General features: G+C 34.2%; 2 protein-coding genes across 6 annotated transcripts in view; one reads left to right on the top strand and one right to left on the bottom strand.

The window, feature by feature from the left end:
* The window catches only part of SS18 (SS18 subunit of BAF chromatin remodeling complex), an 80,564-nt gene that overhangs the window by 31,261 nt on the left and 24,329 nt on the right, over positions 1–24,974 (top strand). For all 5 annotated transcript variants that reach the window (XM_077900309.1, XM_077900314.1, XM_077900312.1 and 2 more), the window contains 3 exons: positions 6,550–6,703; positions 10,516–10,737; positions 24,359–24,526. In XM_077900309.1, coding sequence (XP_077756435.1) covers positions 6,550–6,703; positions 10,516–10,737; positions 24,359–24,526 — 544 coding nt within the window. The remainder of the gene's footprint in view (positions 1–6,549; positions 6,704–10,515; positions 10,738–24,358; positions 24,527–24,974) is intronic.
* Positions 1–24,974, bottom strand: part of PSMA8 (proteasome 20S subunit alpha 8) — a 123,212-nt gene that overhangs the window by 89,566 nt on the left and 8,672 nt on the right. The gene's annotated exons all lie outside the window — the stretch shown is intronic.

Genomic DNA, 24,974 nt, shown 5'->3' with positions numbered 1-24,974 from the left:
TCTTATTCCTGAATTCAAGAAGAAAGAGTCTAATATTTTATCAGTAAGATATTAACTGCAAACTTTTCGTAAATTAGATTCATTAAATTAAGGATGCGCCTGAATTTTTAAAAATTTGTATTATGAGTAGGTGTTGAATTTTATCAAATAATTTTTCTTTATATACTGAGATGTGATATTTTATTTTATTTTATTTTATATTTTATTATTTATTATTTTATTTTATTTTATTTATTTTATTTTATTTTTTATTTTATTTTATTTTTATTTTATTTTATTTTATTTTATTTTATTATTTTTTTTTGTAATTTGGTGGATTACAGTGGTTGCTTTCCAAAAGTTAAACCAGCTCACATTCTTGGAATAAGCACTATGGGTAGAATAATGCATCATCTTTTGAATACAGTTTTGATTTATTGGCTAAAATTTTGTTTAGCATTTTGTGTCTATGCTCATTAGAAAGTTTGGCTTGTAGATTTTTTTCTAATAATGTCCTTTTTAAGTTTTGATATCAGAGTTTTGATGACCTCATAATAGAATTGAGAATTGTTGGGCTGCCTGGATGGCTCAGTTGGTTAAGCATCTGCCTTTGGCTCGGGTCATGATCTCAGGGTCCTGGGATCAAGCCCTGCGTTGGGCTCCCTGCTCAGTGGGGAGTCAGCTTCTCCTGTTCCTTCAACCCTTCACCATCTCCGCACTTTTTCTCTCTGTCAAGTAAATAAATACAGTCTTTAAAAAAAAATTGGAAAATTTTCTCCTTTTTTTGTGTTCTCTGGAAGATTGCATATAATTTGTTGAGTTTTGTTTTCATCCATGTTACTTCCTTCTCTGTACTACTTTGGGTTTGACTTGCTGTCTCTTTTAGCTGTTTGAAGCGGAAGCTTATATTATTATTTTTTTCCCTCCCTACTGTACCCCCCCAAATAAATAAATCTCCTCCCCCCAAAATCCAACCATTATTATGGATTATTCTATTTTTACTTTTGGGTACATCAACTTTGGCTTTAAAGACTTTGAAGTTGTGTTATGAGATGTCTACAAATGATTGTTACATAAATTTTTATGTTGGACTGATTTTATAATAAAATATTCCTCTAGTGTTTTTAGTAGTGGTTTTTGATTTAACTCAACTGTCTGATATAAATATAGTGACCTCACCATACTTTTATTAGTGATTAGTGTATAGTATCTTTTTCTCTTAACATATGTGTCCATAAAGTAGATTTTTTGTAAACAGAATAGAGGTGAGGGTTTTAGAAATCCATCCTAATAATATTTGTCACCTAATCAAAATGTTGTGTCCAGATACATTTAATGCAGAACATGATATAGTAGAATTTGAGAATATTAGTTTTCTATTGCTTTTCTCAAAACTAATCAAGCATTATTTTTTCCTCTCTACCGGTTTTTTAGCTGTGCATTTTTACATGTGTATGCATTTTTAAATAGTTGCCTTTGAGATTACAGTGTGCATCCTTGGTTAGGTTCCAGTCTAAATTTGTAGATGTAGCACTTGAGAAATGCAAGAGATATGTAAGTGTAGCTTCATTTATCCTTTTTGTATTTGTGCTTTGTGTTAGTGCTGTCTTAAGTTTTATACTTTTATGTCTGTTTAAACCACACAAGTCATTGTTATTATTATTATTTAAAGATATTTATTTATTCATGAGAGACACAGAGAGAGAGAGAGAGGCAGAGACCTAGGCAGAGGGAGAAATAGGCTCCTCGCAGGGACTCGATCCCCGAACCCGGGATCACACCCTGAACCAAAGGCAGATAGATGCTCAACTCCTGAGCCACCCAGGCATCCCTTTAATTATTTTAATTATTAATATTAATGTATATTCGTCTAAATAGTTACCTTTTCATTTCTATTAAATCTTCTAGTTCTGTGCTTCCATCTGAGATTGTTGTCTTTTAACTTGATGAATTCCCTTCGTTTGTAACAAGTTCTCTGAGCTTTTGTTTATCTGAAACTTACTAACTCATCTTCATATTGGAGGATATTTTTTCTTGTAGAACTCTAGATTGTTTGGTTTATTTTCTTGTTTTGACATTATTTTAAAGATATCATTTTATTGCCTTCCATTTCTAATGTTTCTGATAAAAAAAAAATGGTTGTTAGTCTTACTGTCCTTGCCCTGTGTCTTATTTTTTTTTGGCTACTTTTAAGATTTTCTGACTTTGACTTGGGTATGGTTTTCTTCATATTCTTCTGAGGTTTATAGAACCTGACATGTTTACTTGAGAGACTAATGTCTCGTGTTAGCTTTGGGAAATTTTTGACTAGTGTTTTTTCAAATATTGCCTATGTTTCATTTTCTCTACTTTTCTAACTCTAGTTAGATGTGTGTTAGACCTTTGTAGCATGTTGTACTTGTCTTTATGCTTTTTGGGGGACCTTTATTCTCTCCTTTATATCTCTTGGTGTATCATCTTTTGTGTACATTTCTTCCAGTTTTACCCGTCTTCTGTTTTACTGTTTGTAAATTAGTGAGTTCTTAATTTTATTGACTATATATTCCAGTTCTGGAATTTCCATTTTACTCTTTCAAGAATTCTAGGATTTTGCTAAAATTGTCCATCTATCCTATCCTTTTTTTTTTTTTTTTTTTGCTTTTGAATGTATCAGTTATTTTAAGGTTCCTCAGATAGTTCCAAACTATGAATAACCTATATGTCTTTTTCTATGTTCTCTTTGTTATTCATCCATTTTTTTTAAATTTGAGAAAAAATTCACATAACATGAAATTCACCATATTAACCTTTTAAAGTATACAATTCAGTGGTTTTTAGTAAAGTCACTGTGTTATGTGACCATCACCACTATTCCAAAACATTTCTGTCAACTCAAAAAGAGATCTCATAATTATTGACACTCAGTCCCAGTTTTTCGTCTACTCACCCCCTGGCAACATCTGATTAGTTTATATTCATTGTCTCTGGATTTATGTCTTCTGGATATTTCATATAAATGGAATTATATGATGTGTGGCCTTTTGAGTCTGATTTCTTTTTTTTAAAGTACTTTTTAAAAAAGATTTATTTATTTATTTATTTATTTATTTATTTATTTATTTATGATAGACATAGAGAGAGAGAGAGGCAGAGACACAGGAGGAGGGAGAAGCAGGCTCCATTCTGGGAGCCCGACGTGGGACTCAATCCCCGGACCCCAGGATCACGCCCTGGGCCAAAGGCAGGCACTAAACCGCTGAGCCACCCAGGGATCCTCGATTCTGATTTCTTTAACCTAGCGTAGTGTTTTCAAGATTCATCTGTGTTGTAGTATGTATCAGTACTTCATTTCATTTTGTGGCTGAATAATGTTCTGTTGTATGGATATTTTTACTTAGCCATCAGTTGATGGACATTTGAAATTTTTTACTATTTTTTGACTATGATGAATAATACTACTGTGAACATTTGTGTGCAAGTTTTGTGTGAACACATGTCTTCAGTTCTCTTGGGTCTGTACCAGAAGTGGAATTGCTCTGTCATATGGTAACTCTATGTTTAACTTTCTGAGGAACTGCCAAATTGTTTTCCACAGTGGCTGTACCCCTTACAATCCTGCCAGCATGTAGGAGAGTTTCATTTTCTCCACATTCTTGCCAATCTTTGTTACTTTCTGTAATTTTTTTCTTTTTTTAAATTATTATAGTCTTCCTAATGAGGGTTGGCCATTTCTTCTTTTTTAGAATGCCTTGTAATTCTTCATTGAACAATTGTAGGGGCTGTATTTGGTGTTATTTTCCTCCAGTGAGTTAAGTTTTCCTTTGGAAGGTGAAGTGCTAGATTACCTTGAGTACTGAGTGCCAACTATAAAATTTGTTAGGGCTGATAGATTTCCATTTCGACTTTAATTTAAGGAGGGCCTTTTTGAAGTCTCAACAGAGAGCTTGAGTTGCTTATGAAGGCCTTTCTAACTTCATAGAGGTTATACTCCAGTCTATACTGCTCTAGCACTGGGCAGAAGTTGAAATAGTCCACTCAGCTCTTTAGCCTCCTAACTGCTATTTATGCTAGTTTTTTTTTTCTTTTCTTTCTTTTTTTCTTTTTTTTTTTTTTTGAATTTTCATCCTTTTTATGATTCTTTCACTCTGGGACTTTATTCTTTAGTTTTTAGCTTTCTGATAGCCCAGAACTCTTCTTCTTAATCGATTTGGGCTGCCACCTCTGCTTGGACTCTATTTTCCTGTTACACAACAAAGTCAAGGAAAAAGCAAAGGTGCTTATGGAGCTGATCTTCTGTGCTTCCCTTCTTTCAAGAGTTGTAGCCTTTCCTTGTTTCTCTCTGTATATTGCTCTTCAGTGTCTTCAAACAGTTTTTACATTGTCTAGATTTTATTACTTTTATTAGCAGGAAGGTTAGTTTGATACAAGCTACTCTCATGATGGGAGCCATGAATACTGATGTTCATTAAATGCATCACAAGAAAATGAAAAAACTGGTATCTTTTGACAGTGAGAACGTAAATTTTCAGCAGAAAATTTGGACGAGAATATAAAAAGAGGGATTTTTATTTTCAAACGAGAGGGTCAAAGTCAGCTATGTTTGTAGCATAGTAAAAGATCATTTCCAAGTAAGATACATGACACTGAGTTGATATTTGGCAATTTAAAGAAAAAACAAAACTGAAGGAAGTCATTAAGAGTTTAAAGAATCCAAAGTGGGTGAAGAATTTAAAATGATAATTGAAGGTGTGCCTGAGTGCTCAGTTGGTTAGGTGTCTTGCCTTTGGCTCAGGTCATGGTCTCAGGGTCCTGAGATCGAGTGCCACATCGGGCTCTGCTTGGTCAGGAGCCTGCTTCTCCCTCTCCCTCTGCTGCTGCCCCTGCTTGTGCTCTTGCTCTCTCAAATAAATAAATAAGATCTTAAAAAAATAAAATGAGAATTGAAGTATTTAATAAAGAACAATTATTTTCTGAGTTTAGTAGTGAAGAAACCAAGACCATGAATTTTATTTATTTATTTATTTATTTATTTATTTATTTATTTATTTTTAAGATTTTATTATTAGAGAGAGGGTACAAGCTCATGAACATGAGTGGGAGGAGGAGCAAAGGGAGGGGTAGAAACAGACTCACTGCTGAGCCGAGAGCCTAATCCAGTACTTGATCTCAGGACTTTGGGATCAAGACCTGAGGTAAAGGCAGACACTTAACTGACTGAGCCACCCAGATGTGCTAAGACTGTGAATTTTAATTAATTAATTGGTTAATTTTAAAGATTTTATTTATTTGAAAGAGCGAGCACAAGAAGGAGGAGGGTCAGAGGGAGAAGCAGATTCTCTGCTGAGCAGGGAGCCTGATGTGGGGCTCAATTCCAGGATCCCGGGATCATGATGTGAGCTGAAGGCAGGCACTTAACCAACTGAGCCACCCAGGCGCCCCAAAAATATGAATTTTAAATGGGAACTATTAGAGTAGTTAGGTTATTTGTATCAATGTTAATGATTATTAAATGGTTGGAGATTTGAATATTTGCATGTGATGGCTATAAGACAGTGTTTATCTGTTAAGGGGGCCAGAGAGGACTGTGTTCACAAAATCTTGATAGTACAGAAGTGGTAAGTAACTAGCCATGTAAAAATGTGGGAGGAAGATAATGACTAAAATGATAAGAGTGGACGTTAGGTTTTTAGAATAAGGAGAAATAGAGAAGGCAGAAATAGATGTGTAAAGAATATAGCTCCTTCTCTTGTAGGCTTAAAAATGAGGATCGGAAAGAACTAACCATTTGCTTTCTTCACCAAAATATCCCTAAGAAGAGCCAGGTGTTGCAGACCACCTTCTATCTGTGTTTTTCCTTTCGCCCTTTTGTGAACTCTCAAGGTTAGTCAGTGATTTTCTTCACACTTTCATTAGGAAATTTGCCAAAGGCATCCTTTTGAGGCAGCTGTCTCTGTACCCTTGGAGGCCATCAGTAATGTTTCCCATCTATAGGAGTCGTCGGCACAAAAACGTTGGACTGAACTGAGTCTTCATGGTTTAAAACATTCCCTTGCCAAAATTGCTTTATTTCCTCTCGAACAGTAGTACATTGTATATCACATTTTGGAGCTTCTGATCCTTTTATAGTTTTTTGTTATTGCATCTTTTCAGATATAATATACATCATTAATAGTAAACATATTTAAATATAAATAATGAAAAGAGATCTAAGTTTTAAAAACATAATTTAAATAACAATAGACACATTAAAATATGTGTATAGACACGTTATATATAAATAAATGTGAATTTTTGTATAAAATGTTAAAAAAATTATTTTCACTATTGAGATTTTGTAAAATCAAATATACTTTAGTTGTGGTGTTCTTTTGGTCTGAGGTTGTCAGATGATTTCTTCATACTAAGATAAGTTTTGGGGGCGTATTAAATTTGATGTAAATAATTAGTCCATGATTAAAATGCATTAGAATAAGTTGAAATGCTTTTGTATTTTTGTTTCTATTCAGTTTAATAATACAGGCAACTGTTATATGCATCTTTAATATATTAGCCTAACTGTTTCTCTTGTTTTACTAAACTGTCTTCTTTCAGCCACCCACACAGAATATGCCTATGGGTCCTGGAGGGATGAATCAGAGCGGCCCTCCCCCACCTCCACGCTCTCACAACATGCCTTCAGATGGAATGGTAGGTGGGGGTCCTCCTGCACCACACATGCAGAACCAGATGAACGGCCAGATGCCTGGTAAGTTTTTCTCCTCTAAGACATTAACACCGGAGTTGCTTAGCAACTGAAACGACATGGGGGCTCAAGGGATACTAGATTGTTGATGACAAAACTGCTTTGAATGCCCCCGAGTACAAGCTCTCTTAGAGTTTGTTAGCTACAGAGCTACGTGACCTGTATTCAGTGTTTATCAGGCTGCCCTTGGGCTTTGATGTAGCTGACACACAGCATTCCTCTGATGAACAGAACTGGCTAAATTTAGTCTGTCTGAAACTATGCAATACAGCTGGCTTTAGAAGCTTTTTGGAAAAAAAGGCATTGTGCCATGACTTAAGAATTAAAATCTCTTTATAGATTATAGGGGTATGATAACATTTCCTTGGGTTTTGCATTTAAAAAATTTACTGGTCTCAGAAACAACATTGCTGGAAAAAACGGGGGGAAAAGAAAGAAAATCTGGTAAGTGCTAGTGTGTTTAGTATTTCCTCATTGATACTATTGAAGCTGAGAGTAGATTTTTATGAATACATATGTTTACAGTATATTATAAATATGCAAGTTGACATTAAAGCAGAGTTAAAAGAAGAAAAAAAATGTCAGATGTTTTATATAGTGAGATATTCCCTTTACTATTCATCCTCTTTTAAGTTTGGAGCCACCTAGAATAGTTTCCAGGCAAATGAATGCTTAATTAGTTACTTTTTGCTGGTTTGAACTTTTAAACTGAAAAGTATCTTTAAACTATTTTGTTTTTGTGATAGCTACAACCCATACCCATAAATTTTGGTTGTTTTTCTGCATTTAATTTGAGAATAGTTTTATTTTCTAAAGACAGCCCAGGTGGCTCAGCGGTTTAGTGCTGCTTTCAGCCCAGCGGTTTAGTGCTGCTTTCAGCCCAGTCAGATCCAGGATCGAGTCCCCACGTTGGGCTCCTGCAATGGAACCTGCTTCTCCCTCTGCCTGTGTCTCTGCCTTTCTCTCTCCCTCTCTGTGTCTCGAATGAATAAATAAATAAATAAAAATCTTAAAAAAAAAAATAGGACAGAGGCTATTTTCATTAACAAAAATAGAATATTATACAAATAGCAATAATGAAATAATTTTTTTATGAAAGTAAATTAAAATAAAGCAATTCATTTCTAAAATTAGTAATTAGCATCCTTAGGATATTCTTGTCATAGCTGATTGTGTTGGTTGATAGCATTGGTGTCTGGGGACAATGGGTACAGTAAATGATGTAAAGGAGAACACAGGGCAAAAGGAGCCAGGTAGCCTGGTTTATAGAAGATTGATGTGTGATTGATCATGTAGGAGGGTGGTGCCGTTTCGGTGGCAGCCTTCTATTTCTTGCTGAGGCCTATCACAATCTGTGGCCCCCACAACATGCACCCTGTGTGGGAGTAGGAATAAAGTCGTAACTACTTATTAGGTTGTAGTCAGGAAGACGCTTCTTGCTGAATTCACATTTACCTCATCAGGACCTCTTGTTTTTAGAACTGGAAGGGTGCTAATGCACATTAGCAAGTTAGGCGTTTTGTATTTTTTTATGGTAGTACTGTTAATTAGAATTTTAACGTAACTTCTTCATGTAACATTCAAGATTAAGGCCAAAGGAGCACTTGAGCAGCAATGTAATTATTGTTAACATGACATTTGGGTTTTTGTATAAGGCCATCTGGAATAGTTATATCCTTTATAAACTAGAGATTTTCAACTGGTTATGACCTACATTGTCTAGAATACTATAGAGCTTCCAAAACAACTTTCTTATAAAGAATTCTAGTTACATGTAGGAAAAATTGAAGTCCAGTTACTTATGTTTCCTTTATTTAATGAGCTCCTCATTAGAGCTTAGCCAGTGTTTTTATAAGCGCAAATTTGTATCTAGGCTTTTAATTTCCTATTTTAGTTTTGTTTTTCAATACTTTATAATCTAAGTTGTAGAGCTACTTCTGTGCTCCTTGATCTTGGTCAAATGGCCTTAGTTTCAGGTTCTTTTTTATAAACATTTAGCTGATTTAAAAAATAGTACTAAAAAATCTTCGGTACCAAAGTCAAAAGGTACCAAAGCCATCTCCTCCACATACTTTGTTCCAGAGAGTCGTTGGTGTCTAGTTATCCTTCAAGAGATATTCTCAGTATCCAGAACATATGCATAACACTTTTTCTTTTGTCTTATTCTTTTAAAAAATAATTGGTAGCATACATTTTGTAGTATTATATGTAGAATTTTTCCCTCTTGAAGATATATCTTAGAGACCATGAGTATATAGTGATGTATTTTGGAGACCATTCAGTACATGAAGAGCTGCCTCGTGCTTTTGGCTGTATTCATTCTTTTTTTGTTGATGCCCCTAACTTATTTGAACAATTCCCTTAGAAGGAAATACAGATTATCTCCAGTCTTCTGGTATTAAAAATTATGCTTCTGTGAATATGCCTTAAAATAAAGGTAAATAAGTAAATGAGTAAATAAACATGCATATGCAGTTTAGCGTTTATGCCTATGTGTGCACAAAGACCTGTATATTTATAGAACTGCGGTTGGCTGGGTTAAAAGTATAGGCCTTTTAAAATATGGTATTATTATGGCTAAATTGCTCTACTTAAAAATAGTCCTTATTTATATATTTATATACCTCAACAATGTATGAAATTACTTTTTGTCGTAGATCAAAACTTCAGGTCTTTGAAATCTGAAAGATGAAAAAAGAGTCTCATAGTTTTAATTGGCCTTTTTATTGTAAGTGAAGCTGAAGCAAGCAGTCCTCTCATGTTTATGTCCCTTTGGTAGTTTTTGTGTGAACTGATTATTTGTGTCATTTGCCATTTCTTTTATTGCTGGTGGTCTTTTACTTACTTTATACACTAAGCCATTAGTTCTATCTGTGATAGGTCTTGTTAATAATTTTTCCCCAGTTTTTCTTTTTATTATTTTGTTTAGTTTGGTCTGATTTGGTCATATTGAAATTTTTTATTTTTATGTAGTTTAGTTTATCAGTCTTTTATGGCTCTGGGTATTCTGGCATAGAATAGAAGGCCCTTTTGCTTCAAGATTATTTTGAAAGTTCTCCTTTTTAAAATCTCTTGTAAAGGTTTTTTTTTTCTTTTTTCTTTTGTAATGCTTAATTTTTTTTTTTTTAAATTTATGATAGTCACACAGAGAGAGAGAGAGAGAGAGGCAGAGACATAGGCAGAGGGAGAAGCAGGCTCCATGCACCGGGAGCCCGACGTGGGATTCGATCCCGGGTCTCCAGGATCACGTCCTGGGCCAAAGGCAGGCGCCAAACTGCTGCGCCACCCAGGGATCCCGTAATGCTGAATTTTTTTATTCATCTGGAACTATTGGTAGAAGGAATGTGGTAGGCCATTTTCCAGATGACTACTCACTGGTCACACTATTGAATTGTCTTTGTTTTGCCTACGGATGTTTAATTTTACCACTATTATATTTTACAAAATTAGAAATTTGGGTGTGTTTTTAGACTCTCCTCTGGGTCCATTGATCTGTTAATTCATTTATGTGCTAATACTACCTACTTTTAATTACTCCAGATTTTATATGTTTTTTTCATCATTGCTTTTCTCTTTTAGAATGTTGCTGGCTTATAAAAGCATCGGTTTCTTAATCTGTAAAATGGGAATAGCATCTACCTCACAATATTTGCTATCATTCATGTAAAGCATTTACTTTGTTTGCTATTGATTAAATACTCAAGTTATTGTTTGGTATTACTATTATGGTATGCAAAAAATTAAAAGCTTTTTAAAGTTTTTAATAGACCATTTGTTTAACTTTCTTATTTGATTCTGACCACTTTTCTTCAAAGGGCCTAACCATATGCCTATTCAGGGACCTGGACCCAATCAACTGAATATGACAAACAGTTCCATGAACATGCCTTCAAGTAGCCATGGATCCATGGGAGGTTACAACCATTCTGTGCCATCATCACAGAGCATGCCAGTACAGAATCAGATGACAATGAGTCAAGGGCAACCAATAGGAAGCTATGGCCCCAGACCAAATATGAACATGCAACCAAACCAAGGTAAATAAACTTGATGTCATTCTTTGTTTTAAAGGTTTTTAAAAATTATTATTAAAGATTTTATTTATTTGAGAGAGAACATGAGCAGGAGAAGGGGCAGAGGGACAAGCAGACTCCCCGCTAAGCACGGAGCCCCATGCATGGGGCTCCAACTGGGGCTTAATGCAGGACTTTATCCCAGGACCCTGAGATCATGACTAGTGCTGAAGTAAGACGCTTAACCAACTGACCCACCCAGGTGTCCCTGATGTCATTCATTTTATTTATTTATTTTTAAAGATTTTATTTATTTATTCATGAGAGACACAGAGAGAGAGAGAGAGAGAGAAAGGCAGAAGACATAGAGGGAGAAGCAGGCTCCATGCAGGGAGTCCTACGTGTGACTCGATCCCGGGACTCCAGGAGCAAACCCTGGGCCAAAGGCAGACGCTCAACCGCTGAGCCACCCAGGTGTCTCAAAATATTTATTTATATGAGAGAATGTGGTTGTGGGCGGGGGAGGGGCAAGCAGACTCCCCAGTCAGTAGGGAGCTGGACTTGGGGGTGGATCCCAGAACTCTGGGATCATGACTTGAGCCAAAGGCAAACACTTAACCAACTGAGCCCCCCAGGTGCCCCAGCCCATTATGTCATTCTTGACAGAATGCTATCCTTTGAAAATAAAACCTTTGTTTCAAGTTTGTAGCTGATTCATGAAGATACAGTTTGAAGTAACAACCATATCCATAAAAAAGGAACATTGAGTTTGAAACTAGTTTAAAATAATTTTTTTTTACACTTAGAAGTTAATTTGCCTAATTAAGCCTTTAAAGATTATTTTATCTTTACATCTTTTGGACGGTTTATTTGAGATTCTTGGATTTTGATTTTAAAAAATTTTATTTCAAGCTAATAAATGAATAACCACAAGCATTTGGTTTAGAGCTAGAAAGTTGAGAAAATAATTTTATCTTTACAAGTACAACACCATAAAAAACCTTTATTCTGTAGTTTATTTTACTTATTAAGGATATATTTATATGAATTTCCCTAAATTTTTATGAATGTTTTCTGATGTTGTATTTTAGCATTAAGAAGTAATTTTAACATAATTTGTTTATTAGAGTGTTGAGTGGAAATGCTGCTGTATTCTTCTATTATAAGTCTATTAAAGTTTACTACCATTCTCAGAGAATGAAATTATTATCATGTTTCTTTTTTTAAGTATTCTTGTAAATAATAACAAAAAACCAGTAAGTGGCGCTCTGTTCTACTAATTGCCCTTTAAAATATTTGGCATATTGCCAGCCTACAGCTATTTCAGTTACAAAATGTGAGGTTAATGCAATAAAATTTTCTAGATTTTGACTTTGAAAAACAAATCACCAAAGCACACCCAGATAAAGGAAGTTAAGGTTAACCTGTTGATAATTATTTATGGTGAAATAATATATTTTAATATTTAAAGATTAATACAGAATTTTTATAATTTTGATGAGATACACTGAAAACAAAGAGAGACAGTAGAATAAGTTGTCAGGGTAGCCTCACAAAACTGACGCTTTCTCCATTTTTTTTCCTCAAATTTGTTTAGTGCCCATGATGAAATTTCTTTTTTTTTTAAATTAGGCCAATTAAAGGTTCAAAATAACAGCAAGATCCATTCATTGCCAGGTCAGAAGGGAGTCCAAATGTTTCTCTATACAATTTGGTTAACAGGAGAGAGAGCAAGAAAATTGGTAGATTTCACAGTAACTACAGTAATGATGGCACCCTGCTTAGAAAATATAATTTAAAAAAGGGTAGAGTTTGCACAAGAATGGATGTTGCTGTAGAATGGGTTGATATGACATTATAAGATCTGAAGAACAAAAAAATAGTGCATGCAGCAATATGTATGTAGAAAGTAGTAACTTTTTGGAGAAAGTAATTGAGGTGTTTATAAGAATTATTTGTTCTAAACTTAGGAACCAACTATTCTTTTTTAAAATGTCGTATTTTGTATTTGTATTATTAATGTACAGTTTTTCTTTTTACTATAGTAGTCAGTGCTTTTTGCTTTGTGTAATCTGTGAATTTTTTTTTTAAGATTTTATTTATTTATTCATGAGAGACACAGAGAGAGAGGCAGAGATATAGAGGGAGAAACAGGCTCCCTGCAAGGAACCTGATGTGGAACTTGATCCTGGACTCTGGGATCACACCCTGAGCCGAAGGTAGATGCTCAACCACTGAGCCACCCAGGTGTCCCAATCTGTGAATTTCTTAATAGTCCTTTTCTCTATACTTTACTTTCTATGTAGAGATCTGATTTAAAGAAATAAAAGTTACTTTTCAAAAAAGAATAGGATGGAAATTAGTGAGGAACTTCTCAATATTTAAAAAATATCTTCAGGACAAATAACTTTGCAGTTAAATTTTGATATTTCACATACAAAGAACACTAAAAAATTACAATTGCACAAAAGAAAGATATTTGAGTTTATAGCAATATCTACTTTTTTTAATCCTAGAAGTTCCTTGTAAAGTTATTTTATCTATTGGATGAAAAAAAATTTGATTATGAGTTTTATTTAAAGTTTTAATATTCATTTCATATAAAACATTTTCTTTGGGGGGGGGCTGGGTGGCCCAGTTGGTTGAGCGTTTACGCATCTGACTGTCAGTTTTGGCTCAGGTCCAATTTCAGGGTCATGAGATCCAGGAGCCGCCTCCACCCCCCTCCCCCAATGCCCCCTTGGGCTCTGCACTCAGCTCAGAGTTCACTTGTGTTTCTCTCTGCCTTTCTCCCTTTTGTGCATTTTCTATCTCTCTCAAATAAATTTTTATTTATTTTTATTTTTTATTTTATTTATTTTTTATTTTTTAAAATAAATCTTTAAAAAATTTGTTTTCTTAGGTAGCTTTAAAAATAAGCTACATGTTTTGCATTTAAAGTTTTCTGTTCTGGGCACCCCTGGTGGCGCAGCGGTTTAGCGCCGCCTGCAGCCCGGGGTCTGATCCTGGAGACCCAGGATCGAGTCCCGTGTCAGGCTCCCTGCATGGAGCCCGCTTCTCCCTCTGCCTGTGTCTCTGCCTCTCAGTCTCTCTCTCTCTCTCTGAATAAATAAATTAAAAAAAAAAAAACTTATTTAAAAAATAAATAAATAAATAAATAAAGTTTTCTGTTCTTAGGCTCTCTGCTCAGCGGGGAGTCTGCTTGAGATTCTACCCCCACTCCCCAGACCCCCTCTCTAACATAAAATAAATAACTGTTGGTCATTTTCTCTATGTACTCTTAGAGGATCTACTCTATATTTTCTTAGAGAGTCTACTGCTTCCATGAAAGGTTTAGGAATTGTTTCTTATACTGTTGGCAAAATGTTGTAAATAGTTCATCCAACTTAAACTTTGTGTTCTTTTCACTACTTTTCAGATAAAAGTTCAGGGATTATCACTTTGAACTTTAAGACTTGTTCAAAGTGAATGACCATTTTCTTAAATAATTGGATCTGTTTGCTCCTATATATAGCATAAACTTCACTAGAATTCAAATACTTGAATTCATTCGGATTATCAAAAAAAAAAAAGAAAGAAATTTTATCTGTATTCATACTATTTTGTTCTAGTGCCTAGAACAATGCCTGAGAGGAGACAAAATCTGTTTCTTCAATGAATAGGAATTAAACCCAGTGTCATATAATAACCTGGAAAGACAGAGTTACTACCTTAAATATATTTCTTTAGTAAAGCAACAGATATATTCATTAGAGCTAAAAGTCATATTAGAATATCAGGGCTTTCTGAAAATGACCCAACAGTTACATTTGATAGAATCAATATATTTTCTATTCCTAGGCATTAATGATTATAGCTTTTCTCATTTAACATCATTTTACTAATTATATATTTGAATGTAAGGAGTTTTCACAAATTACTGTATTTATGTTAAAACATGTATTTCACAAGTTCCATGTATATAATTCTTCAGAGTTGGATCCAGATCTTGGCCCTGTAGATTATTTGTATATGACACCTTTGACTAAATTATTTAATAAGTAAAGTAAAATGATAAATATAAAAACCTTGATTCAGTAAATGTTTGCATAGTTTATATGAAATTGGCCAGAATAAAAAACTTTAATTTTTATATAACAAAAAAATTGAGATAAGTTTATCAGTTGTCTCTTTTAAGCATGTCAACTTCATTTCTGGTTTTAGTTTTGTCTGAATAGTGTTAAAGTCCTGGTACATTTAAGTAGTAAGTTTTGATTTACATATCAGGTAACGGTCTGATCTGGAGGCTTGATGTTGGAATAGTGGGAATTCTTTCTTTCAGTACCTTTTTAATGCAAATATAAAGGGTGAAGAGTATATATTATAGGCAGGAGTGTTATATTTATCATCTTATTATGCAGTAGATTTTTGCATGGTAAAAGCTGTAACAAGCAGATGTGCTTGAGAAAAGCCTGGCACTTACTTGTGCATGCATATTGTAGTAGTATATTTATTTCCTTGTGCCTCTTTGTTTTCAGTCTTTACAGATCTACCTCATTTTAAAAATAGCATTCATTATGTGGATCTAACATGATTTATTTAACAAAACCATACTCCCTTTTAACAAAACCATATCCCTCCAGGATCATGCCCTGAACCACAGGTAGGCGCTAAACTGCTGAGCCACCCAGGGATTCCCCTCTCATGCTACTTTTAGATGCTGTCAGTGATTGGTCACTATATCTATCATTTTATGGGCATATAGCAGAGTATGTAATTGTGTTGCTTCCTTGGCTCCCAGTTATCAACCTATGTGGTATTTTACAAAAGTTAAAAGTGTAGCAGGGAAATGAGAAGTAATACTGCTAAAAATGAAATCCAAATCCTTTGTAAATAGAGTTAGAGAAGAAATTGCTGACTGGGAATGTTGACACTGCTGCCATTTGAGAGACTCTAGATGTGTACTTGCAGGTACTTAGTGAAGGTGAACTCACTGACATAACATGAGAAAACAGGTTGTGATGAAAAGAACAAAGATGTCCCAGAGAGGGATGCCTGGGTGGCTCAGCAGTTTGGCACCCGCCTCGCGCTCAGGGTGTGATCCTGGATTCCTGGGATCGAGTCCCACATCGGGCTCCTGCAGGGAGCCTGCTTCTCCCTCTGCCTGTGTCTCTGCCTCTCTCTCTGTGTCGCTCGTGAATAAATAAATGAAATCTTAAAAAAAAAAAAAAATGTCCCAGAGAAAAACTTAAGGCCAGCAAAATACTTCATATTGAAATTTTTGGAGACATTTCATAACATTGAAAGTACAAAGGATAAAATGCTGGAAGCTGATCCATACTTAGAAAGGAAGATGACAGTTGGTCAAGCTATAGAAAAGTTACTAACTCCAAGAATTTAGCCAACTACAGAGTTTTGGGGAATGGTTCCTAAGACTGCCCTTATTTCTGGTATCAATCGCAAGTTCTGAGATTCCCAAAAGCACTTTCAGGGTCAGTAATTCATTGAATATAGCTCACAGAACTCACTGAAAATTGTTGATCCCACAGTTATGATTTATTATGGTGAAAGGATAGAGATTCATGTTAGCCAAGGGGAAAAGTGCATAGGGAAAAGTACAGAAGAGGCACCATATGTGGAGTTTCTCTGTCCATGGGAGTCAGGATACTCTCCTGGTCCCAGTGTGTAACAAACAATACGCATAGAATGTGGCCAACCAGGGGAGTTCCCCTGAGCCTCCATGCTCAGAGTTTATAGTGGCGCTCCACTGTGTAGATCTGATTGATTGTCCAAATTACTAATCTTAGTCTGTAATATGGAGTCCTTCTGGGCATGACCAGAAGCCCTCACTCGGGTTCAGGAGCTATAGGAATCCCCAATTTAATAAATACAGTAAATCTTCAATATGAAAAAATATTATAATACTATTTTTCTCCTTTCAAGTACAACATAGAAAGTTTACAAATGAAGAAATTATTTCAAATATTTTATTTCATGGAAATGTGTTTGACTTCTAGTCGATTTGAATGAGAATTGTGTGTATACTCCTCTCTCTGTAAAATTGGCAAATCTATGTAATATTGCTAATATTGCAGGTTTCTGCTACAGCTTTAGGTATATACAGTCATTATAGTTAGGATTAGATATTTTGTTTATAAATTGATCATTGCTGTATTGAATGAGCTTTTCAAGGTTGTAATTTTTTCCCCAATGATGACAGTTTTCAGATTATAAAAATAACATATTATGAAATATCTGGAAAATTTAGAATAAAGCATAAAATAAAAATCACCCTTTCTTACTTGTCTTACTCTACAAGTTTTAAGTTACTCTACAGACAAGCTACAGTCTACATAGGTATAGTAAGTAGGCTGTTCTTAGGCTCTTTGTAGCAGAAGTTTGAGTACTTGTAATTACATAATTATTTGTAATATCCATTTAATTATTTTCCCCTAAACTCTAAGTTCTGTGAAGTCAGGAACTGTGTCTTGTTCACTACTCTATCCTGTTTGTTGACTGATTAGCTACATTTCCTCATGCCATAACAAATTAGAAAACTAGTATTCTCTATGCTTTGTCATCCATCAACTGTCATTCTAGGAATGAACCGAAGAAAGAACTGTCACTGTCAGATAAAATAGATGATCATCAGTTTTACCAAAAACCTTTTGGGTGTAGAGAACTAAATCCAGATGAGTTTCTTCAATAGATTATAAACTAAGTTTCATTAAGATACTTTATTTTGAAAGATTAATTTATTTGAGAGACAGAGAAAGAGAGTGTAAGAGAGAGCACAGACAAGCAGGGGGAGGGGCACAGAGAGAGAGGGAGAATTCTCCTGTAGACTTCCTGCTTGGCATGGAGCCGGATGCAGGGCTTGATTCCACCACTGTGGAATCATGACCTGAGCCAAAATCGTGAGTTGGATGCTTAACTGACTGAACCACCCAGGCTCCCCACAATACGTTTTTAAAACCTTTTTATGTTGAAATAATTACAGGTTTACAAGAAGTTACAAAGGTAATACAGAGAGATGCTATGTGTCTCTTTCCCCCAGCCATCTGTAATCCCTCAAAACCACTGTTAACTCCTTCGTTTTTATAATTTTGTAATTTTCAGAATGTTATAAATAGAATTATACAGTAGGAGACCTTTTGAGATTGACTTGTTTTACTCCACATAATATTTGTTTCAAGTTGTTGCATGTATCAGTTGTTCCTTTGTATTGCAGAATTAGACTTCCAAGGTATGGATATACCACAGTTTGTTTAACCATTCACCAATTGGGGGACATTTTAGTTTCCAGTTTTTGGCCTTTTTAAGTAAAAGTGCTATGAACAATTGTGTACAGTTTCGTGTTTTTATTTGGATAAGTTTTCCTTTTTTTGTTTTCATTTTGTTTTGTTTTTTAAGTAAACTCTCTACCCGATGTGGGGCTCAAAGTCATGATAGCAAGATCAAGAGTAGAATGCTCCACTGAGCTAGCCTGATGCCTCCTTTTTTCTTTTTTTTTTAAGTTTTTTTTAAAGATTTACTTTGTTTTAGAGTGAGAGAGAATGTGTGTGAGTGAAGGGGTGAAAGGGAGAGGGAAAGAGAAGCTAACTCTGCACTGAGTGGGGAGCTTGACACAGGGATCCTGAAGCCACCCAGGTGCCCAACCATTTTTTTAAAATTTTTTTAATTTTCATTTTTTGGGGATAAATACCAGGAGTGCAGTTGATGGATCACATATTAAGTATATGTTAGTTTTTTTAGAAACTGCCAAATAGATTACTAAAGTATCTGTGCCATTTTACGTTTTCACCAGCAGTATATGAGAGATCTGCTTTCTCCAAATCCTTGTCAACATTTGATATTGTCATTTTGTTTAATCTTAGCTGTTCTAAAAATGTATAGTGATAAATCACTGTGGTGTTAATTTGCATTTCCCTAGTGGCTGCTGAACATCTTTTTGTGTGGTTATTTGCCATCTGTATATCCTCTTCAGTGAAATGTCTTTTCATGTCTTTTGCCCATTTTCTAGTTGGATTGTTTGGGTTTTTACTGTTGGGTTTTGAGAGTTCTATATATATTCTTCTAAGATTAATTTTTAATTTTTTCCCCAGTACTTAATATGTAATTTTCAAACATACATGAAACTTGAAGGATTGTACCTGTATAGTTGCCTCCTTCATTCTACAGTTAGTATTTTACTAAATTTGTTTATTATCTGTCTGTTAATCTAGTAATCTATAATCTGTTAATGCACTAATCAGTGCATCATATTTTTTAGAATGCATTCAAAGTAATTTGCAGATATTAGTATATTCAAACCATAAACACTTTAGTCTGCGTATCGTTAAGGCTTAACATTTAAAAATTTTATTTTTTAAAACATTTTTTTCTTTAGGTAACATTTACATACAATGACATGTGTAGGTCTTAAATGTATCATTTGATGAATTTTGATATATTTATAACACAAACCCCCTAGGATTCATTTTATAGCTAACATCTTTAAGTACTCTATGAGATGCAGTCCTATTCCAATTTAAACATTTTATATGAACCATAGTCCGGCTTCTTTTATATAAGTGGATGATTGATTATTCTTTCTCTTAGATCTTTATTTCATCGTGTGGTCCTGAGACTATGTGGATCAGAATCATCTGAGGAAATTGTTAAAAAAGATTTGTGTGCCCCATCCTATACCGGCTAAACCAGAATTTCTAGGAGTAATTTTAGAAATTAAATTTTAACAAATATGCTAAGTCCTGCTTATTTACAATCCTTTCTCTCAATAATTCTGGGCATGATAATCTCTTCATTGCCAGATGGTTTGTAAGTTTGCAGCTTTCCTGCTTAGTGACACGAACGTAATGTTCTAATGCAGTCCATCTCCATAGCTTTCTACTGAGGCTTTTGGAGTTCTTTCAGTTGACTATGATAGATATTTAGCAATGTCTTTGTTATGAATTAATTTTCTAATATAGTATAGTTTAAACTATGTAAGAGGTATAACTAAGAAATTACCCAGTCTTTTGTTTTTTGGGTTTATTAAGCAATAATACATCCCTTTTCAGAAAGTTAAATTCATAATATAATTCCTAGACTAGTTTGTAGAGATGCTTGTGATTTAAAATTACGCTCTTGAGGATCCAGGATTTCTTGACTCAACACTTGACATTTTGAGCTGCATAATTTGTTGTGAGGGCCTGCCCTGTGCGTTTTGAGATGTTTGGCAGTATATCTGTCCAGTACCCACTAGGTGGCAGTATCACCACCACTCATATCAATTGTGACCGCTAAAAATGTCTCCAGATTTGCTGAAATGTCTTCTGGGGGACAGAATCACCCAAGGTTGAAAATCACAGCTTTAAGAAACGGTTAATATAAGAAACTACATATACATATAAGAATGGTTTGTGTTACTAAACAAACAACAAAAGTTATTGGTACTAGTATGTTTTAATACTTTTTAATATTTTCATGAAAATGTATCTAAAAGTTTGTATTTCTAGATGAACTGTCCTTTTTAGTAACTGGAATCTATCGTGCTTCTGTTTTTTTCATTGGCTGCTAGGAAACTCAGCTAAGTTTGCATTGGTTACAGTGACTTTACTAGGTTTCTGGGATTTTCTTAGTTACGTGGCTGTTCTTTTATCCTTGATATTGTATCTAAATGCCTTATTATGAACTATTGAAAACTCTTGATGAGAACAGATGTACATTTTAGGTTATAAAAAGTCCTATTCATTTTAAATGGCTATTTAATAGATAATGGTAAGTTAGCAAATTGAGTTTGCTAGAATAGAGGAATTGTTTTTCTTGCAAATAAACTATTAGTAATACCTTCAAATGAGAGCTAAAAATGGTGTAGTTTGAGATTAAAAGGTTAAGGAACAGTAGTAAATAAAATGAGTAATAAATAGTGAAATATGAATTGGAAATTAGGCTTGGAGAGTATTACTTAGGCAGTTTCACAGTCTAATTCTTATAGATATAGGTGGGGTGAAGAAATTTTTCTTGCATTTTAGAATTTTTATAGTGTATTATATTAGTACATATTATAATATTCATATAATAGCATTATTATCACTATTATAGTGTGTATATATGTGTATATATAGTGTGTGCATATATATATAGGGTATGTATATATGTATATATACACACATATATATTACTTATAGTATATTGTAGGTAATGTTACATAGAACTGTTATCCTGGGAGATATTACATGGGAGAAGTATGATTTAACTTCAGAGAAGAGATACACATACTGGTTAAGAGCATGGTTGTAAAGTTGTCATCATTTACTAAGTGTGCGACACTAGGTAAGATTCTTAATGCATATAAACCTTAAATTTTATTACCTGTAAAGTTAAGTTGATGATAGTATTACCTGTTTTATAGGATTTGGGAGAATAAATAATAGAAAGCTCTTAGCTTAGTATTTGGTCTTTAGTAAGTTCTCATTAACTGTTAGCTGTCATTTTTAACCTTTATTTAAAATAATTCAGGGACACCTGGGTGGCTCAGGGGTTGAGTGTCTGCCTTCGGCTCAGGCATGATTCTGGAATCTGGATCAAGTCCCACATCCAGTTCCCTGCAGGGAGTCTGCTTCTCCCTCTGCCTGTGTCTCTGCCTCTCTCTTTCTCTCTCTCTCATGAATAAATAAATAAATCTCTTTAAAAAATTCATAGATTAGTGATATGATTTTTAGAGCTTTAGTGTACTGGTTTGTGTTTGAGAATGTGATTATATATGTGTGTATGTGTACAGAATTTTTAAAAAATTATGTAATCCTTAATTTTTCACTGATTAATTAAAACTTAATGTTCTCTTTTTAGTTGTGTCTCAAGATATTTTTGACCAGTAACTTAAGATACAACTAAGTATTAACCATCTCACTGGAGCAAAGAATTACAATAATATAAAACATGGTGATTTGGGAATATTTTACATAGTTTAAAATATAGGACATTGTTTCCATAGAATATCTGTTAGGTATAAAACTCAAAATGGAAGGAAATAATGTTGTGATGAACATTTGTTATATGTCTTCTTAAAACACTTTTATAAAACATATTGTAGATAATTAAGACATTAGGATCTTTATGTAATACCACACTTTGTAGTGTATCTTAGCATCAAAATGATTTATGTAAAAGATGATGAATAACTTTTAAGCCATACAGTAATGTATTATCTCCTTATTTGCAGAAAATGGTTATAATAGACTCATTTTGTAATCTTCCTCTGTAGTACAGATTTTTAGAACTTATTTTGGGGTAACCTTTTGAGATTCAGCTCTCATTTCCATTACTGTCTCAAGGGATAATAGACATTTGCCAGTGTAGCATATTTCATTGTTGTAAAGAAAATAATATTATTCTTAAACAATCAGAGTTGAAGTCATAATTTTTTTTAAATGGGTAAAGCTTCAAGGAAAAAGATGAAAAACATCATGTGTTAGTAATGCTGTCCTTCTCCATTCTCTATGGTTTTAGGCTTGATCCTGAATGATGTTGAAGATCCTCAGAGGGAGGGAAGTGACAGAGTATAAAAGAAGGGTAGTAATTGAGCTCTTTGGGATTGAAACTGCTGACAGTCCCAAAAGATAAAGCACAAGTGGCATGGTCTTTTCTGTCTAGGGCTTAAGCTAGAATTACTTTCCTTCTTTAGGGCAAAGCTTAGAATTTTTTTTGTTATTGTATCCTTTTGGATTTTCCCCAGCTATCACGTTTTTGCTTTCTTCCTCTTTTACTTTAAATTTTGGTTCCAGTGCATATTATATGCATTAGTTTTATAGTTAACCTTCTGTAAGACAAGAGATCTTTAATCAGTGTTGGAGAAGAGAATCAAGGCACAACCTTTATCTACTAAAAATGAATTATAGGAATGTCTAATCATTCTGCCTATTAAATTTTACATGCTAGTATTCAATACTTTATTATATGGAAAATATATTTTAGAAATTATAAACTCAAACTGGTTTTATTTATTTATTTAGAATGAGAGAGTGCAAGTGCACATGTGTGTGCACGAGTTGGGGTGGGAAGAGGGGAGAGAGAGAATTTTAAGTAGGCTCCATGCTCAGCACTGGTCCAACCAGGAGCTTGATCTCCCAAGTCCTAGAGTAACCTTTGAAAGCTTTATATTTAGGATAAAATTAGAAGCAAAAATGAATTTGAAATGAAGTAGAAGACCAAAAGAAGGCAAATAGAAAAAGAGCTCTGATAAAATAGACAGTACAGTTCTTCAAATTGGAAGAAAGTTAGATTCTTTCTGCTTGTGTTGTTGCTGCTCTTATAGGCCAGTAATATGTTTAAAGAGGTGGTCAAAGGGGCGCCTGGGTGGCTCAGTTGGTTAAGCGTCTGCCTTCAGCTCAAATCATGATCTCAGGGTCCTGAGATGGAGCCCTCATCCAGCTCCCTGCTAAGTGGGGAGTCTGCTTTTCCCTCTTCTTCTCCTGCCCCCTCCCCCCCTCATTCATGCTCGCTTGTGAACTCTTTCCTCCCCACCCAAATGAATAAATAAAATTTTAAAAAGAGGTGAGCATGTTTTATTTTTAATTATTTAAACAATGAACTTTTGGCTCATCTGTGTAATTTTGCCTGTAAAAGTTTTCTCGGCCTTCTAATCCTTTTTGTAGTTAAATTGTCCCGTAAGTCAGTAAATGAGAAATACATAGCTGTTTAAGCAGTAAACTAGAGGATAACTCATACTTACTTCTGAGACAGTAACGGTTATAATGGTAGAATGGTGAGTTCTCCATACCATAACTTGACCCCGTGAACCTCTGAGGAGTTCTTTACATTGTTAGATGGCAACACAGAACTTTATGGCCATTGTTGATTATTTCATGTGATACATTTTACTATTCCATTATGATTCTGTAGCCATGGTAGGCAACTTCAGCATTGCTTGCTTTGGAAACCATAGTTCTGATAGTTGAGTCTGTGGCTTATTAAGTTTTCTACCTAGGTATTTTTGATTGAGTGTGTGTTAGAACTTACTAAGAGGGCACTACAGTCCTTTGATTTCAGGAAGCTTTTTTCATTTATAAATCTTACTGTTGGAAAAGCGAAAGAAGACCCTTTTAAATTTTTGTCCTAAAATTAAAGTTTATGAAATTTAACTGATGTAAGTATATTTATAAATGTGTAGTTTCACTATCAACCATTATATAATGAAATGAGTGGGCATTGAAAAAGGGAGAGAAAAATGGGTGTTCAGAAATTAGATTTCTTTCCGTTGGTTTGACTGCTGATTTGCTGTGTGATTCTGTGAAGTGTACTTTGTTTTAGTGTATTTTCTTATATACCTTAAAGATTCTCTTTTTCCGAGAATTGTGTGGATAAATATTATATAGTATATAATAAAAAAATACATACATCCAAGATTTTCATATATTGTATTCACTTTGCATTTTGAAAAAGTCACTAGGACACTCCTCCAGTAGATTTTAAATCAACTACAATGGGTTAGTTGTTTTCCCTTGTTTGCAGATTATATTCGGCATGTAAACTTCAATTGAAAGATTTGTTTTTATTACTTGAAGTCAGTTTTTATTATAATATATATTTTGGAGATTGTATGATAAAAGGTTTTTACATTTCTCTTAAGTTGTTAAAATTATATACAGAAAAATTGTGTGCATAATGTTTTGTCTCTTTTCAGGTCCAATGATGCATCAGCAGCCTCCTTCACAACAATACAATATGCCACAGGGAGGTGGGCAGCATTATCAAGGCCAGCAGCCTCCCATGGGAATGATGGGTCAAGTTAACCAAGGCAATCATATGATGGGTCAGAGACAGATTCCTCCTTATAGACCACCTCAACAGGGTAAGATTACATGTGGGAAATTTCCTGCTTATTATAAATGACAGTAGTTGAAAGGCTTTATTTTAATAAACTCTTTATATAGGCAGAGTCAAGGCTTTTTGTTTCTTGACTTTTATGATGATTTTTACGTATTTTTTTCTAAAAGTTAGTGGATATAGTAGGTACATAGTGTATAGGAACTTCCTGTTACACAGCTTTCTTTTATCTATTTTTTTCTGGGAAAAAGGTTAATATCCTAAAATTTGATAACAAAAGCTCACTAATACATAGCAGAAGATAATATTTTAGTTTTGAGAAGTTACTGAATATAAGATGAGAAACAAACCCTATTTTGTTCCAAACTACTCTAATACCAGAAAGAAAATTTTCTACTAGTTTGAACCTCTTTTTAAGGAGTTAGTATTTGTTCTTTTAAGTTGATCTTGTTAGATACTGCATGTATGGTCAT

This window comes from Canis aureus, chromosome 6, assembly GCF_053574225.1.
Source record: "Canis aureus isolate CA01 chromosome 6, VMU_Caureus_v.1.0, whole genome shotgun sequence".
Lineage (NCBI taxonomy): Eukaryota > Metazoa > Chordata > Mammalia > Carnivora > Canidae > Canis > Canis aureus.
Note: the sequence above shows the minus strand (reverse complement) of the source record. Positions and strands in the feature narration are given on the sequence as shown.